This window comes from Taeniopygia guttata, chromosome 1, assembly GCF_048771995.1.
Source record: "Taeniopygia guttata chromosome 1, bTaeGut7.mat, whole genome shotgun sequence".
Classification (NCBI taxonomy): domain Eukaryota; kingdom Metazoa; phylum Chordata; class Aves; order Passeriformes; family Estrildidae; genus Taeniopygia; species Taeniopygia guttata.
This window is the reverse complement of record NC_133024.1, coordinates 81082632-81100249: the sequence shown is the minus strand read 5'-3', so window position 1 is coordinate 81100249 and position 17618 is coordinate 81082632. Positions and strand designations below refer to the sequence as shown.

Below are 17618 nucleotides of genomic sequence, written 5' to 3'. Positions count from 1 at the left end.
GAAGGATGCTAAAGTGTGCAAGAAAAACACAGTGAAGCCCCAGTGACAAAATAATGCAAACAGAAGTGAAATCCTGAAAAGTGAGACAAGTAAGAGCTTGTTCTTTATATATTACTAGTAATTTACAGTAATAACTTTAATTGCTTCTTTTAGATAGGATAAAAACGCTTATTTGTAAAATACAGGTGATGTTATGACACGTAGTGGAAATTATGAAGCAACATTGTGTCCCTTCAGTTTCATGGTACCGAGAGATGCTGTGTGAGTTTTTAAATTTATAATCCTGATTTTGACATTTCTGGGCACTGTCATTGATTACTGATATTTTTGTTTGCCCCTGCAATTCTATTTAATAGCATAGGCAGTCTTGTTTGAGATACTGTTCAAGTGTAGACATCACTGACACCAACTTGCATGTCTAGGGACAAAACTATTAATTAAGCCTGACAAATTATCAGAATATTCTATCATGGTGTCCACAATGGCTTAGCTTGAAGTACTGAAAACTGTGATCTTTTTGATGATTAAGTACTGAAGTCAAGCTGAAGCACTTGACCAATGTGTGTCCAGGAGAGTGCAAAACCAACTTAAAAATATTGCTCTTATTCTAATGTAAAAACAAACAAGCAAACCATAAAAGATCAAATACTACTTAGAGAACTATTACTTTTCTTTTGCTTGTTCTTCACAGATCTCCTTTCAGTATAACAGACAAATATTTAATGCCCAAATGAAAAGAGATAATTATGTTTTTAATTTCTTAATTTTCATGCTTAAATATTGCTTTCTACTGTGTTTGAAAACATTTTCAGTATTCAAATTTAGACCTTAGTACTTTTATAAGATGCTCTTGAAATTGTTTCTTGAGCACTATCTACATCATCTTAGGCTATGACCAGCATTAACCAATGAGTTGAAAACTTTGCTGTGACTAAGCAGAAAAAGTCAGTCTTACCAAATTATTTGCATTGAAATAGTAGCCCACGAGTCTTGTAGGAAAAAGAAAATGAAATGTGAGCAAGCATGTGAGAAAACTGATTGGTATTTGCTAGTTAGTGTGCTTCCAAGTATGTTATTGTCAAGGCGGCCTTTATCATTGCCTGACATCATTCCAAGTGTAATGTCCTTTCTGCCCTGACTGGTTGTTGATCCCATGGCATTCTGGAGATCAGCAAGGGATGGTCACTCTGCTTTCATGTGCTGGCACCAGGACAAACCCTAGCTCAGATGTTTTCCAGTACCCCCTGGTCGTAATGGACATACATATCCTACGTTGCTATGAAGTATTTCAGCACAAGAAAAACTAGTTTGCTCATATTCACAGGTATTACACCTGTACATTTCAAAAGGTGTTGAAAAATTGAGAGGACATAAAATCCCACATACTAAACTGGTTTGAGAATGGAAGTGATATCCTGGAAAATGACTGAAAAAATTGAAAAATTCCAGTCTGATTACAGTAATCTCACCTAAAGAAAACAATTCATTTTGAATATGAAAACACCTTTAAATCTCTCTAAGAAGTAACCAGTTAAACAGAATACATTCAAATGAGGAAAAAATCCAGATATTTCTAACAATGGAGGAAGTAGCAGCAATCAGAAAATGTTAAAATGATGGATTTAGTGAATGCCCTGAATTTTTCACAGTAAGACTAAACACCTTTCTCATCAATAGCACTGATAGAGCATCTGGTTGAATTATAACATGAAATGCATGAAGTCACAGCATAAAATAAAATTTTGCTTTTAAGCTGCAGGGTTTTGTTTACCTGCAGATTTCCTGGTGACTGAATTGTGGTAAACAGAGGAAATAAAACCAAAATAAACCAAATGTTTACAGAATAAGATAAACTGGTCCTAGCAAAGTAGTCAAAGAGTAGTTAAAAACAGTAAAGTAAAACAAATGGGCAAATTATGTTTTCAGATGCCTAACTATTCTGATATACCAGTGTAAACATGTCTGTATGAACAGATGTATTTACAGCCCTACAAAGAAAAGCATTATCTGCAAGGCCATGTAATTAGAAATAACTATTTTAACACAAAGAAGGAAAGAACTGCAGAAAAAAAAAAAAAAGCACAAAAGCAAAGAGATAGACCTAAGTAATTCTAGCTCTTTGGAGTGAAACTTGTGAAGCAAAAAATACCTTAATTATTCATATATTTTTTTTCCATAGCAAATTATTGCTTGTTTTCATAATTACTGTTTGCCATCTTTCAAAGGATCTTTTCTGAACATGCTACTTGTCAGCAGGAAACACTTAGGACTGAGATCTGGGCAGCAGGGTGACTTGTGCAGTCCTGTGCCCAAATCACCGGACTCTGAATCAGTGTGGTGCTGCTGTGACCATCAATGTCAAAAGGCCTTTGCCAATGCTGTTTAGGGAGCTGGAGATAAAGGGAGCTTTCGAAAAGGACAATCCTTTCCTTTATTTCCTCTCTAAGAAAAGAGGCTGACTTCAACCAGAAGAGTCCCACCCTTCTCAGAGATCTCAGACAGCCACTACCCAGCTTGTCACATTTCCAAGCTCTACACCTTGCCTAGGCCAGTCAGCTGTTATCATCACTGCTGATGGAGTCACGAGCTACAAGAGAAGAAGAAATCCTCTCCTAAGAAAGATTTTTTGAGGAGCTGCAGGCAAGACTATTTTCTAATTATTTCGGAAGCAATAGTCTGCAAAAATTTATTGTAGGGTCACCTTATGCGTTGCCAGGATAACAAAAGGGAGATAAGGATAACAAAATTAAGGGAGACCTCAGTCCAGGAATCACTTAGAAATTCAGTGCAAAAACCCAAAGGAAAGCTTCTGAATATACATCCAGAATCATTACTTGTTCAGCTCTAATCTTGGCCTGCTTCAGTGCAGATGCTAGTTAAAACATGGTCTTTGGATCATCTATCTTGATCCCTCCCTGAGAGTGTCCAGCTTAAAGCTACCTTTACTAAATACTGTGCCATTCACTGGAACAATTATTTTATAAAGGCTCAATTTATAGAAACAAATGACCCATGGGTCAACACCCCCAAAGGAAACACTCTTAATACATTTTTGAGAAAGTATCAGGATCTCTCCTTTATAGGTCAACAAGTTTATTATCACCTTCCTTATCACACCAACAGAATGGGAACGTCCCACAGCATGGCTGCAGCCATGGCTTCCACACCACGTTGGACACGGAGAGCTGCTCTGGCACTGGAGTCAGCGTCCTGCGATGCTCCTCTATGGCTCTGCCAATCTTCCTTATGACAGTGTCAAAGAGGGGCTCCGTGGCAGCTGAGAGAGGTTTGGCTTCAGAAGGGTCTTGTGAGAGCTCAAACAGCAATGGAGGCTCATGATGGGTCACTCCTTCCCCAAAGCATGGGCAAAATCCTCTGTCATAACAAGCCCCTGCTCCAGGAGGACTGAAAATGGGAGTCATGAAATGAGCCTTCCAAACAGCTCCAGCTGCCAGGAAAGAAAGAATCACAGAAGGCTGGTTATAACAATGTTAGTTATCACAAGGAAGAGTGAGTGTTTTTCTAGAGTTCATTTCTGGATGCACTTCAGCTCTACACTTATTAGTTAATGCAGGAATTTCTCCTGGTGCTGTACAACACAGGCAATGCCAGTAAGTTCTTTCCCACATTACACCCGAAGTACTTGGACAGACAGAATCCCAGAAACATAATGTGTTAGGACAATGTGCCTGCTTGTAGACTGAACATAATTCTTTGGGAAGAAGCTGTGTACTCACTGTCCTTCTGGTGCCAGCGCACGGCGTGTAAGTGAACGCCGCAGTAATGGAACAGGAACTCGTGCTCCGAGCGCGCCACCGCTCCCCGCAATAAAGGCAGCAGGTCCCGGCCGTCGATCACCCTAGCACGAAAAACACACCACAGGGAGATGAGCTGGACAGGGCTGTGCTTCCTCTGCACGCCTCTTGCTGGAACTGGCACTTCTGGACGATAAAGGGGATTGCAGAAGATGGCAGGGGCTGAATTTCAAAGGTAGAGGTGACAGAGCTCGTAGACATTGATGTGTCTAAAAAATCATCAGGACCAAAAAAGAAAACATCAAACTCTTAGAATGTGTTTCCAAGCTAGATTTTCCATTGTTTTGGGAAAGAAGGAGGAATAAAGATTCTTTTGTTTGTACCTGTCCTGAGGCACTTCCCCTCCAGCCAAATGAACTACTGTAGGATAAATATCCATAAGGCTTGTAGGTTCATCAATAACTGTGCCTGCAGGTAACACTCCTGGCCATCTAAATATCCCTGGGACGCGGATTCCTCCTTCCCAGCCTCCCATAGATTTTCCACCTTTCATTAAATAAAAAGAAAATGGATTTTTTTAAAAAGTTTGATTTAAAATGAAGATAATTTTTGCACAAATTTCATTGTATTATCATGTTACCTTGATGAGCCTTCTTTACACTTTTGTTTTTCCAGCTAAGCTCCTACTGAGCATTAGTGAAAGAGTGTTCAGTAATGTGAGATCCCGACAATATGAGAATTCATGCTTACAAAGGACACCTGCCCAGGTTAGAATTTACTACATTGTTACATGCCTAATTAGAACGAGACATATTTGCTTATTGGTAATAAACCAGTGTTATTACTTGAATGTATAATCTCACTTAAGCCTTAGGGATGTCCTAAGTTCTTGACTAGTTGTTGCTGGGTTGTCACTGTCCCTAACAGCTCTTACCTTTGTATATTCCATTCCAGCCACCCAACTGTCTTTCCCCTTCTTGCCTTTCCAGCCATCCACCATGATCGGAGGCAAAGTAAACTAGTGTAGTTTCTTTCAAGCCTTCCTTGTCAATAGCATCTAGAACCTGGCCTGTAAATGCAAGAATATGTGAATATTAAGAAGCAAAAATATCCCTCATACTACATAAATTTTAACCTCTGACTTGTAAACATTTACCAGTATAATTTCTTACCTATGTAAGGTTGTTTATTGTTTAATATTTTTAAGATTGATATTTGTAGTTATGATTTCATTGCTTCTAAAAGCACAGAAATTTTGTGACGTGTTGTAACCACTTTATTATTGGTATTTTAACAAGGAATGCAAGAACCACAGTCACAGACAAGAAGCCTATATTGTCAAGGGCAAAAAAAAAATACCATGTACTGTAAAAATATGGAAAGAAATTATGATCTAAAAGCTATGTCTGCATCAGTGGTGGCTATCATGAAAAATGTGGAAAAACATAAAGTTACCCTTATTTTATATTGTCTAGACCACTGTTAGGATTTGCCTTACATTACTGCATGGATATAATATGAATTAATAATGAGTGCTTTTAAATTTAAAAGTAATTCTTGAGCTGTTTTTGACATCCTTAATTATATTTTCAATATGTAAATGTTTGAGAGGTTTGAAACAAAATTCTGTATGTGTATTCTGAGACTTTTCTCTCTTTTGCAAATGTGGATACTTTTTGTCCATCATGACTGAATGATAAATAATTCTCCTTCTCCTCCAGAAAAACAGGCTGAAAAATAACATGAATCTTATTGTGGGGGGCACACCAGATAACACTGATGGACATTTCTGTATTTATGATCGTGGCTGAAAAATATCCAGTATTCTGCTTAGTGCAGCCAACACAAATAAGTAACCTGCTGTTTTTCATCTGTAATTAATTTTCTTATTGATTTTATCACTTTATGTCCTGCTTGGAAATGACCATAAGAGGCTGAAATGACCTGGTCTTTACTAATCATAGAAAATGAAATAATTATTACATATTTAGTAAGAAGAACAGAAGAGCTCCTTGACAGGAGCTAAGGGGACATGATTAAAACTGGTAAACACTTGACCAAAAAAAAAAGAAGAGTGACCATTTGGCCCAAGACTGGAGAAAGTAAAAAACCAACACTATAAATCAACAGTGCTCACACAAGATTGACAGATGTTCATGAAATGCTTACGATTTTTTTGTATATGCTTTTAATCATCCTCCTTGTTATTTTAATTAAAACTTTTTATTTAGACCTAGGTATTTGAAAATTGGAGACATTGTTATATGCTATGTTGACTTACCCACCATCCAGTCCATCTCCTCTACATTGTCTCCATATAAACCGTGTCTGCTCCTCCCAAGAAACTTCTCTGTGGTGAGGAGAGGGGTGTGGGAATGGAGAAAGGAAAGAAAGAGGAGGAATGGCTTGTGCTTATTTCTACAAAACAGAAATTAGCATTGTGTTAATAGAGAGGAAGGTTCTCAATGCAGGTCAGTTGTAGTGTAGTTATTTTTGTATAGATATTCCAACATTCCCTTCAGAAACACCTTATTTTGTAAGATACTATAACCCAGTGATTAGGATCCCATAGAATATTTTTGGGTCTATATAAAATATCCTTTTTGTACCCTGAATCATTGATAGAAAACTTCCAGATTGAAGATCTACTTTCTGCTATTGCAAAGCACCACTGTGCTACTGAAGTGAATGCAGCAGGTTCATCCCCTGCCAGCTGTTGCCCACTTATCAGTCCATATGATATGGCTACATCACAGCTCTGCTTCTCCTTCCCTGGCCCACACACACATTTCTGACATCACCTGCTATTCCTTAAAGCTGCAATGCTGCTCTCATTGATAGGTATACATATTTCTTAAATATAGCCTAGAAATATCCAATGCAACCCATGGAAGTTGGGAAGTATTATCAGCTTTAGTGAAGCTAGGAATAAGGGGCATTCTTAAGCAGTAGCATTTTTTTCCTTTTAAATTTCATTATATACCTATTTATATTATTTAAAATTAATAAAAATAACAGTATTTATAATCCTACATAATACTGTAAAAATTAAGAAACTTATGAAGACATGAAAAAGGAAAATGCTGTTTACAAGTTGGAAAATGCGCAAGAATCAGAAAACTTGTGGTCAAAGGAAGTCCACTTCACCTTTCAATAAATGAAATGGACTCTCTCAAGATAAGGGACGTAGTTCTGTCTGTCACCATTGGCTGCTCAGTAATTCCATGGTTTCTCATCATAATGCAGTTCCAGTACCGTACAAATCCGTAACTTGAGAACCAGGATATGAAGAACAGGAGACTGAACCCAGCAAGGCAGGTCAGTGTTTTCCAGTGGACTGAAATCAAGCCAGTCAGTCTCCCAAGGACAGCAGTGAGTGTAATGAGGCCAATCATTTGAGTGGAAAGCCAGAGCTTCCTTCTAAAGGCTCTGTCCATCTCCGGTGTTTCTGTTGGCTGACAGTCACTTATTAGTGTAAAAGGCATCCCATAGAAATAGTCAAATCCATGTTTTAAAGGGTGATGACAATGGTCATTGCGGGATTCACAGTTAACACCTTGATGCCACTTCCCTGAAAATAGAGGTTATTAAAATATAAAGAGATAATATTTTAAAAGAATGGACTTTTCCTTACACAAAACTTTTCTAAAAAAGTCGTTGGTTGTTTTCTGCTTGTGATAACTGCATCATCCTACACAGAAATATACCAAGTATGTAGTTATATAATAGGATTGACTAAAGTAAACCTCTACAATTTATAAATTTTCAAAACATTTATTTGTGCTCATATATACATTTATTGTATATATATTCATGCCCTGTAGCTTTGATCATACATTAAAAAAAAAAAGCATATAAAGGCAACTATAAATTGAGAAAAAATCCAAACTGAGCAAAAATGCATGGCCTTCCTGGAGACCTGTCAAGTATCAAATAGAAGGAAGCTGACCTTTTGTAAGCATAGGGGGAAATAACCTTTTGTTGTCTCTTTACCTTCAAAGTGCCATGCAGACTGGCTCCTGGGAGGTTTTGAAGTGCATGATGTCAGAGCTGTGTCAATACTTTGTGTTGGTCTCAGATTGATAAGGGGAGATATGGATAGAGTAGTTAAACTAGCAGCTCATCTAACTGCCAGACAAACCACTGGATCCAGAAAAACTTGAGCTCAGGATTTCTCATGAAGCTGTACATTTGTAAGTAACTTTGATGATCTAATGATCATCATATCATTATATGTGATATCTCCACATACTGACTGAAAATAAAAGAAAATAAAATACTTTATAAATATTTTTGCCATATATTTGGATTTAATCAAATTTTAAAAGGTTAAAGCCTACTTCTTTTAAATACTTAAGTCTTCATTTATCAGAAGGAACATACCTTGATCTTTTGGAACACAATTTGTTCTTCATTATGAACATACCAACTACTTTCATGAATGGCACATCAAAACCATGCTTTTGTTTCCCCTCCAGCTTATTCAAACAGCCTGGTTAGGCATTTATGTGGTGACATAGTCAATTTGCTCATTTGGTTCAAACACTGAGGTTTGAGAACGTTTGAATTGAGTGAACAAAATCTACCACTCATCAGAGGCGTGATGGCATTTTTTGTAGATCTTGGATGTCAGAGCATAATGGGCATTAAGAACTTTACTAGAAAACTAATTTGAAATTAATTCTTATTGTAGAGAGAAGAACTGTGCACTTCCAGGATGATGTTATCCTCAAGAAATGATTCAGTATGCTATCAGTCAACCCTGACTGGGTTTCAATAGAATTGCAGTGCATTACAATAGGAGCAGAACAACTGACCCAGAGGAGAAAAATAGCTGCTTCTCAGCTGTAAATATAAAGAAAGAATGGAAGTTCTAGCATAGGTAGATGAATTGCTTTCAGCTAGAATCTCTACTCAGTTTACTTCCTGACATATTTAGAGCCAGCTGTAGAATGAAACAGATTTGTAATCAACACATAAATGCATTGGTCAAAAATACAGGTGCAGCTGAAGTATTCTTGGAATCCAGATGCACTTCAACACCTAAGTCTCCAGCGGAGGTCGATAAAGGTTTCTGACATGCTAGAAAAGAATCAAATCTCCAGAAGCTAAACTAAGTGTATAATTAAGATAAAGTAATCTCTGAGGGCTTATTTATACAGCATTGGTCTTCTGACTACAAAGAACCTTCAAAGCATTTCCCAGCAAAAAATCTCATTATCACCTCAGGCTGCAGGTTATTAATAGGATTTAACTTTGCAGTTAAACTGGGTGTGCTCTGGGCAAAACAATCGCAAACAATTCAGGTGAGACTACTTAGTGCTCATTCAGCTGTGGTGGCATGGGTAGATCTTGTGTTAAGATTTTTTGCTTCATGACTTGAATGTAAAATTCTGGTGGTATTCTGTGTATCACCTATCACTGGTGCTTTTCATCATACCCCATGGTGCAATTAACCAGGATCTGTCAATCCAGTTAATCTAAGTGATGCTTTTGGCATCTGTGGTGTGACTTTAGCTGAGATGCCCACAGGGAAAATGCCTCCCCATTTTGCTTCTGGGAGGCAAGCAGCAGGACTCCCCTGAAGGGCAATTCCCTGGGGGCAGTGGAGACAAATCTGATTGTTTTGCTAGTGATGACATGCTGAAACCAAGATCAAGCATGCACAGTCTGTTTTATGAGCTAATTTAAACAACTAAAATAATATCGCTGCAAAATTAACAGGAGATAGAACTTCAGTAATGTAGAATTTGAATTGCTTGCAAGGTTTCTTTTAGTTTTGTCTCGTGTAGTTTAGATTTATTTTGTTGAATGAATACAAATCTATTTCTCCAGAAAGATAAATTCAGTTGGTTTGTGCAGCTAATATTTTTATGTGCCAGATACAGATTTTTGATTTTGACATTTTATATGCACAGTTGAGGTAGGGCAAATAGCTGAAAAATCAGCCAGGAATGTTTGTGCTTTATCAGCCTGTGGAACTATGTGACACATCTAAGATAAATAATTATTTAGAATAAGATCACGACCAAAAGTTACAACTGTACTAAAAAATAGTGCTATAAAATATAAAGTAAAATGAAATTCAAATTGATGCTGAGGAAGGCAGTGTTTTTGGGCTGTACTGAAATCTTGGTGAACTACAGTGGCATGCTGTGACTGAAGAAAAAATAATTGCTTTATTTCTGTTTCTGAAAGGCCCAATTTTGTGACACTATTAACTGTCTTGAATGTTTTAAGCAGCAGCTGTTCCCTTTTGTATGACTCTGCTCTGAACTGTGTAAAACATCATCATGCATATTTAAATGGCACTCACATGTTTACTTTTTAAAAATGACATAGTATTGGAATAAGTATCTTATGCCTGGTATAATAATATTCAGGAATTAGTAACATTTTCTGTTATGTATTTTAACAACCACAGCTGTGCTTGAAAGTGGGTCAATGGTAAAAATTGTCCTTATCATATGCTTGTTCTTTTAAGAGAGGTACTTTTTGGGTAGAGTTTCTTTTTACGTATAATTCTTAATCAGGCAATAAAAATATCACAACTTAAGTACAGACAGTTACTAACTAAAACAAATGGTTTGAGTGAGATGTGCAGGTGAAACACATTCAACAACACCTTTAGGAGAGGAGTGCCCCCATACCTATCAGTCCTGTGCTGTAGCCTTGGTGCTGCAGTATTTTGGCAAAAGTGGTTTCGTTTGCAGGAAGCCCTCCTGAGCCAGCATTCCAAAAAATTACACGGTAATCGTTTACAGCATCCATCCCTAAAAATGCAACAAAAACCAATCTGAGTCAGTATAAAGGGTTGAGTACTTTTGTCCAACATACTTTTTTGTTTCCTGATTTCACTGAAATGGTAGTGTTAAACATTTGCCCTAGTGCTCTTTGTTTGTGGAAATGAATCTAAGACCCTGGACAAGATTAAGAAAGAGTTACACATTTGTATAGGAGATTATATGTCTCAGTGGCTGTATGAAATGCACTTCCTTAGTGTGAGTGTGAGGGCAGGGAGGAGCGCAAGGAGACTTCAGCCCCCTGTCAGTCTCAGACTCCAGCTCACTGAGGGCTGCCAGGGTACTCAGGGCTTCCTTGCACAGTGGCCTGGCTGGTACCTGATCTTTGAGCCCCACAGAGTAGCAATCTTCTCTTCACCTGCAGGTTTACACCCTACCATTTAGTATTTTATTCTGGCATGACTCCATCATACAGCGCTATGTAAAGTTCAATCTGTCATTGTAGCACTGAACATCTCTGGCCCTGTTGTTACAGTGGGAAAGGGTCTGTACAAGCCTGTGTGTGTTTTCAAACCACCAGTCTCAGTGGGAGCTGTCATAATAAAAACAGGATGACACATCAGCTTCAAAACGCCTCAGGAATGAAGGCTCCAAAGATAATTTGCAATAGAACAAGCATTTGAGGGTTGCTGTTAGAAACATGTAGAGCTATTTGTTTTTCATACCTCTTCATCTCAGGGATGCAGTTTGACAGGATAGTGTTTTTCTTCAAAAACACAATTGGGAAAAATAATATTGCTGTCAAACTGTTATCTTCTAGGACAGATTAATTTTGACAGATACGTAAAGAAGCTTTTCCATGAATGACTCGTTCTGCACCTTGACTGAAGGGAAGTGACACACATCTGCACAGGCTACTCTGCTCCCTGCAGGGCCGAGCTGCTTCTGACATCTGATGAGGGGTCATCTATGACAGAAATTAATTTAACTAGTGTTAAATTTTGTAAGTGTGTTGTTACCATTCTTCATGTTTTGTGCAATGGCTTTTTTGAATGTAAAAGTTTGCCGTAATTCCATTCTGGCTGCAGTCTGTACAACAGAGCATCAAAACATAACCAAAATTGTGCATTGAGGGGTTGGGGGAGACCAAGACACTCTGCAGAGCTGATTCTTCTCTGTTTTGCTTCACCCCAGACCTATGCACAAATACCCTACAAACACAGAAGCCACCTCAAAGGTGCATAGGCTATCTGATACCTCATGTGTCTCAGTGAGGATGGAGTGTCTGTGACACCCCTTTTTGCACACCCTCATTTCTTCTGTGCCCATTGTATGACACTGTTCTCTCCAGCAATAGAGCAATGTTTAAAGGGTGTGTGGCTCTGCAAGGCAAACCTGATCGGAGGGGATATCTGCCAGTGAGGAAAGCTGCTCTGCTGGGGGTGCAGAGTGGGGCTGCAGCGATGTGTTGGGTCAGCTTCACTCCTTCCTTTGCCAGGCGATCAATGTTGGGGGTCCTAAAAAAGCAAACGATGCCACCAGATATCATCCAGAGAGTCTTTCAAGGGAATAAGAAATTATATACTTATCTTTATTTTCAGAAGTTTGCTGTATTTGAAGATGGCCAGGAAATATTTTTGTAATTTATTTAAATTTTCTCAAGTGATGTGGAAATATTTCTCTTTTCATTGATTCCTTAAGAATCAGTAAATGGATTAACTTCAAGACAACCTTTTTTTTTTTTTTAATGTCCTATGAAGTCTTGCAGAAATCATAGAATTGTAGAATTGTTTGGGCTGGAAGAGACCTTAAAGATCACAAAGTTCCAGCCCCCCTGTCATGGGCAGGAACACTTTCCTCTAGATGAGGTTACTCAGAGCCCCATCCAACCTGACTTTGAACACTTTTGAGGATGGGGCATCCACAGCTTCTCCGGACAACATGTTCCAGTGCCTCACCAACCTCACAGCAAAGACTTTAATTCCTCCAGAGCTGCCTTCCCTACACCAGCTTCTTAAAGAGCTGCGCATCAGCCTCCCTCTATCAGTGTAATGGTAATTTACTTGCCACAGGGTGATAGTGCTTGGCTAGACAAGATGCTACATGACTTATGGTACCGATAAGGAAGCTAACAAGGTATTTCTCATGAAATTTGTAGCAAGGGAAAAGGAGAAAAAGGGAAAGAAATCCTGCATGTTTTCACACTGTAGTGGTAATCTCTCACGGCAACATGAATCAAGCCACATGTGAGTAAGTAGGTGAGAAGAGAATATTTTGTAAGCAACTGGCAACCAACAAAAACAAGCTTGCCTAGCACGCTAGTTACAGACAAGGCAATATCTTACATTTCAGAATACAATATCCCCCTCTTCCAATTCAAGGTTTGCCTACTTCTATTTTAACTTAGACTGAGAGTCAGTTTTACAATTTTGTTTCTGTAATTATCAGTTCAATGGTGTTCACAAGAAGGCAAAACCTCCAGCAGGATTTTGAAAGATCCTGGATGTTTTGTTGCTTTGTACTCGTGCTGTTATGGATTCCTCCCTCAAAGACACACTGCCAGGAACCAACAGCTGCAACATTTCTTATTCCCTACAGCCTTTTGCCAGAGGTGCAGTCTGGGTAACTTGGCAAAGCCAAGGATGTGGTTCCACCCTTCAGCACAATTGCCATCTCAGTTAGCTAATAAATATTCTCCTCAAAGGAGCTCTAGGTCTGCTTCTCAAACTGCTGTTTCAAAATCCTGACATTCTTTGCATGGCAGAGAACCATTTGCTAGGAGAGCCCAGATACTTGTCACCCTGCTAGTACGCCCTGAATGTAAAAAGAAAATCCATGCCTTGGGAATGATGTTATGGAGGCCTGGCTTTGCAGACCCTTATCAGCTGCCTGTGATCACCAGCTGCTTGTCAGCAACTTGCTGACTGAAACCTTTCAGAGTAAGATTTTGCTTCAGAGTAAGATGCTTTGCTGGATGAAGAGAGGGATCATAGCAAATTTTATTTTGTTTAAACATGTTACAGGCCAGCAGGATATACTGTGGCACAATTTTCAAAGAGAAAGCAAATTCTATGTCTTTAAGGCTGAAAAGAGAAATATTTCCTGGTCACATTAAATCATTGCAGTAATTTAATTGTATTTTGAGGTGAGACTGGGAAAGAATGGTAACAGAATTAAAATGAGGTAATGAGGCCTGTGTGTTGGAAGAGGGGACAATATTTCTATCTTTGGGTATAACTGTTTCTCAAGTGTTAGGCAATTAAGGAATACACAAGAATGATTGTTATATTATCACAGTAAAACAGTGCCACACAGCAGAGCTGGCCCTAGGAATGCCCTCGAGGCTATGGGATAATGCTGGGCAGCGACTTTCAGGTTTACATTAAATATCACACCAGCTCTGTTCACCCTTAGGGTTAGTTTCCTTACCTGATAGTATCATTCCCATAGCAACCTACATCCCCTATGCCGAGATCATCAGCCAGCAGCAGGACAAAGTTTGGCTGTGTGATGGTGGAAGGCTGTGTGAACGGTGCTTGCAGAAGCAGACCAAAAATCAGGGGTGTAACCAGGGGTGACCTGAAACATAGAAAAGGGAGAGAAGCCAGTGACCTGGCCATTCATCACTCCCCCTGCACGTGGCCAGAGACCCTCGATGCTTGGCTGCAGGACAGACCACTCTGTCCAGACACAGAGGGTGTGCTAAGGGTTTATCATTTACCCAAACTGAGGTGATGAAGAGGAAAATGTCAGGACCATAACTTTAAAATCTCCTTTCCTGATTCATTCCAAGTTCCCTGTGAGCAGTCTCACATGGGAATTTACATGCAGCAGATGGCACACAAGTGATTTTGCTTCATGGCTTTGGATGTTTATAGAGGGTTGTTCTGGGAAGCTGAGAATGGGATCAACTTCCTCTGACATAGTTTTTGCCTGGACTGAGATCTTTGGGTTGTGAAAAAGTTAATAACAAGAAAAACAAACAAAAATCACATTGTGAGATAAAAAATGCTACTATTTTATAACACAGTATTACATCATTATTGAGCATCACTCACTTTAGATCTAAGTATGATACAACAGTAATTCATGATTTTTTTCTTACCAATGACATGTTAGTTGCCAAATCATTTCTGCATTTGGAGTGTTTAAATCCTGCAAAACCAAGAGTATTTTGTCATAGTTATATCTTCCTAGTAGCAACTGCAATAAAAATAGATTACAAACGTACTCAAAGCCTGTTAACATTCTGTTTTTGTCGGAATCTGTGGGTGTTGATGATTCCGAGATTGTAGAAAGTCTCTGTCTTTCTGCCCCATTGCCAAAGAAGAAGCCATAATTCGTCTGTGCTGGTTTCAAGGTTGTTTGTTCTGGCTTATCTCTAACATGTTCTGCTGCCCTGCCGCAGGTCTGTCCTGCAGGGCAGCGTGTGGGGCTCTGCCCCTCAGTGGGATGGTACAAACATTATATACCAGAAACTACGTGTGCTATATTTACAATAATGTGCCAATATCTATCATCTACGTTGAACAGTGTGTCCCCAGCCTAAACCAATAGAAAAATGCCAACACTACAGTGAAACATGGAGGGCATGAAGAAGGAGAAAAAGGACAAAACACACCCAATTTCCTCCATCTTGTCCCCTCTGAACCCCTAATCTAGAAACCTAAAATTTTACTCTTGCACCTGTGCCACACTTAATTATTACTCATATCAAACACTCAGAGCTTGTAATTCATCCTGTAAGATTGAAAACTCTTTTCCATGGACAGAGATCACAGGGGCTCTGTACAGGGGGGTTCCTGACCCCTGCCAGGGTCCCAGACCTGCCAGGGCAGCCAGAGGGAAGCCCTGGATTCCCACATGTTTTATTTACTCCAGTGCACCTCAGACCCTAAATGAAGAAGAGTAAAGGCATTAATATTATTTTTATTGCTAGCCCTTCCCTTATTAGAGGGATTTTTCTTTTTGTGTAAAGAAGTTTATCTCAAAATAGCAAAATAATTCAATTTTCTTACATGAATCATCTATATAAAAATACTTTCTGTTTATAAAGGAAAAAATAGAGCTTTAAAACCCAGTCCTCAATATAATTTACATTTCTATAACCATAGACAGTAGCAGCATTGTGCTTTTTCACATAATGTGCTAAGTTTCTTTTCAGGTTTGTAAGAGGAATTTTTAGTTTCAGAAATTCTAGTCATCTTTTTCTAACAATTGTAATTTCTTGGAAGAATTAATGACCTCTTGTTACTTAACTCTGAGAATGAAGAGGTTTCTCTGTTACCCAGAGAAACCTCTCTGGGGCTTTTCCTTTCACTGTCAGGACAGTGAGATAAACTATTTGCAGACTTTGAACTAGGGTCTGAGTGAACTTCATTCTAAAACTTTAAAATAGACTTCTTTGAAATTTATCTCACACCTGGCTCAACTGTCCCAAGCACCTCAATTTTATGAATTATGTTTGTTTCATATTTATTTTTGTTTTCCAGAAATGATGTATTAGGCAGTTTAGTTAATTTTCATGGTTCTTGCATTTTACCATCAACACTACAATGTTCAGTGGGAAAAATTAAATTTCTGTGCTTAGTAAACTGGCATCCAAACACTTGCTTGTAAACACCAGAACTGAGGCAGCATTACTATCTAGAGATACTCAGTTTCCTGCAGGTCAGTTTGTGCCTTTGCTGCATCCTAAGCAGTTATAAGAAAAGTACAAGAGAACACCTCAGCCATCTCTAACATTTACATCCTATAAGCCTCCAAAACAGCTGAAGTAAAAGGAAGTTGGAAAATAATCACATTTAATTTTGCAGTTGGTTGTTACACAGTAGAGACACTGATTTAGAGCACAGCCTGGAGCTTGGGGCTGAGTTTCCCCTGAAGCTGCCTGTAAAATAGCAGTCAATACACAGAAAACAGCTATTGATTTATTATGCTGACTGGTATTATCCCTGTCAAGCCATTTCCTCAGTGAAAGGTGATGGGAGTCCAGGCAGAGAAATTGCAAGCAAACATTCCCCTCTGCTTAGAGCAAAACTCCTTCCTCCCTCTCCCATTGCTAATCCCTCCCCTAAAGTAATTTAGTTTTTGTCCTTTTCTTCATCTATTTTAATAATCCTGAGGGAAATAGCTTGCGTATACTTCATATTTCACCAACCATTTTCCTGTGTTGATTCAAATTTTGTAATCAGTCTACCTTTCTAACAAAATACTTAAAAGATACAAAAATCTCACAAGAGGAAATATTCATTGTTTTAGACATACTCATATGCACTTTTCCTGAAAATGGTACTCATTTGTGGCATCAGTTTGTCAAAACTCAGGGAAAAGTCACACAGTTAATACCACTTAATTCAGTACTGTTCAGTCTGTGAAAATTTCTTTTTAAAATTCCTATTTTTGAGACTTGATAAAGTAAAAGCGAACCCAGACTTGCAAGCACATAGCCTGCAGCGCTCACTTTGTACATAGCCTTGTATGAGAGTAATGTTGTTCTAAAGGGAAAAGTATTTTAAAAATTTCCCTGAGATATTTTTATCTACAGAAGGGAAAAAAATTCCAAACAGCCGTTAACATTTTCCTGTGTATTTCCCAACAGTAAGGGAGGAATACAGTACCTGGTCAAGTTGTGTTCAAAGCAGGCAGCCGATAGACTGGTGACTTAAAATTTGATTCTAAATTTTTTCAGCACGAGGACTGCTGCTACTGCGCAGCGTTTCTGCAGGCAGTCCTGAAATGTGCTCCAGCTGCACGTCCCACAGCTCAGCACAGGAAAAGCACGTCGTGCCAGAGCCTCCAAGCAGCTGGATGTTCTGGCTTCTCATGGAGTCTCAAGCTGCACTTCCCCCTGCTGTTTGCACAACTCTGACATTCACACAGGGCACGAGGGTCGGGCTGGGGAATGCCACAGACACAGTAAAATGCTTCCTGCCTAACCACCAGTCTCTCAAGGGATGGGAATGATCTCCTTCAAGTCTGAGACACTCCTGTGAAAGCTACTATAAATAACAGTTCCAAGTAAATCTCCCCTCACTCCCACCGAGGAAAAGAGAAAATCACTGTACTTAGGGAGCATTTCTTTGTTGTAGAAATAGAAATTGAGCTACTTTCTTCACTT

General features: G+C 38.8%; 1 protein-coding gene across 3 annotated transcripts; it reads right to left on the bottom strand.

Annotated features, from left to right (window-relative positions):
* Window positions 1–3076: 3076 nt before the first annotated feature.
* Window positions 3077–17376, bottom strand: LOC100229427 (arylsulfatase D). Of its 3 annotated transcripts, XM_012569583.5 has the most exons (11): window positions 17119–17376; window positions 14604–14653; window positions 13928–14077; window positions 11894–12015; window positions 10406–10528; window positions 6903–7326; window positions 6037–6173; window positions 4690–4824; window positions 4139–4301; window positions 3738–3859; window positions 3077–3448 (listed from the first exon to the last, which is right to left on the bottom strand). In XM_012569583.5, exons 2-11 carry the CDS (start codon window positions 14627–14629, stop codon window positions 3078–3080), a joined length of 1773 nt encoding a protein of 590 aa, XP_012425037.4. In that variant the 5' UTR covers window positions 14630–14653; window positions 17119–17376; the 3' UTR covers window position 3077. The 3 variants fall into 3 exon arrangements, with proteins under 3 accessions (XP_012425037.4, XP_072787920.1, XP_032605039.2); XM_072931819.1 differs by lacking the exon at window positions 14604–14653 and having other exon boundaries at window positions 17119–17270; XM_032749148.3 differs by lacking the exons at window positions 11894–12015; window positions 13928–14077; window positions 14604–14653; window positions 17119–17376 and adding an exon at window positions 11224–11330.
* Between the last annotated feature and the right edge of the window lie 242 nt (window positions 17377–17618).

Bases quoted from the DNA above. Each gene is read 5' to 3' on its own strand.
- LOC100229427 (XM_012569583.5), bottom strand. From the start codon at position 14,629: ATGATTTGGCAACTAACATGTCATTG. The intron at 12,016-13,927 runs GTAAGGAAACTA...TTGCTTTTTTAG, and splicing joins TATGGGAATGATACTATCAG to GACCCCCAACATTGATCGCC. The intron at 6,174-6,902 runs GTGAAGTGGACT...TCTGTTTTGTAG, and splicing joins TCCATTTCATTTATTGAAAG to AAATAAGCACAAGCCATTCC.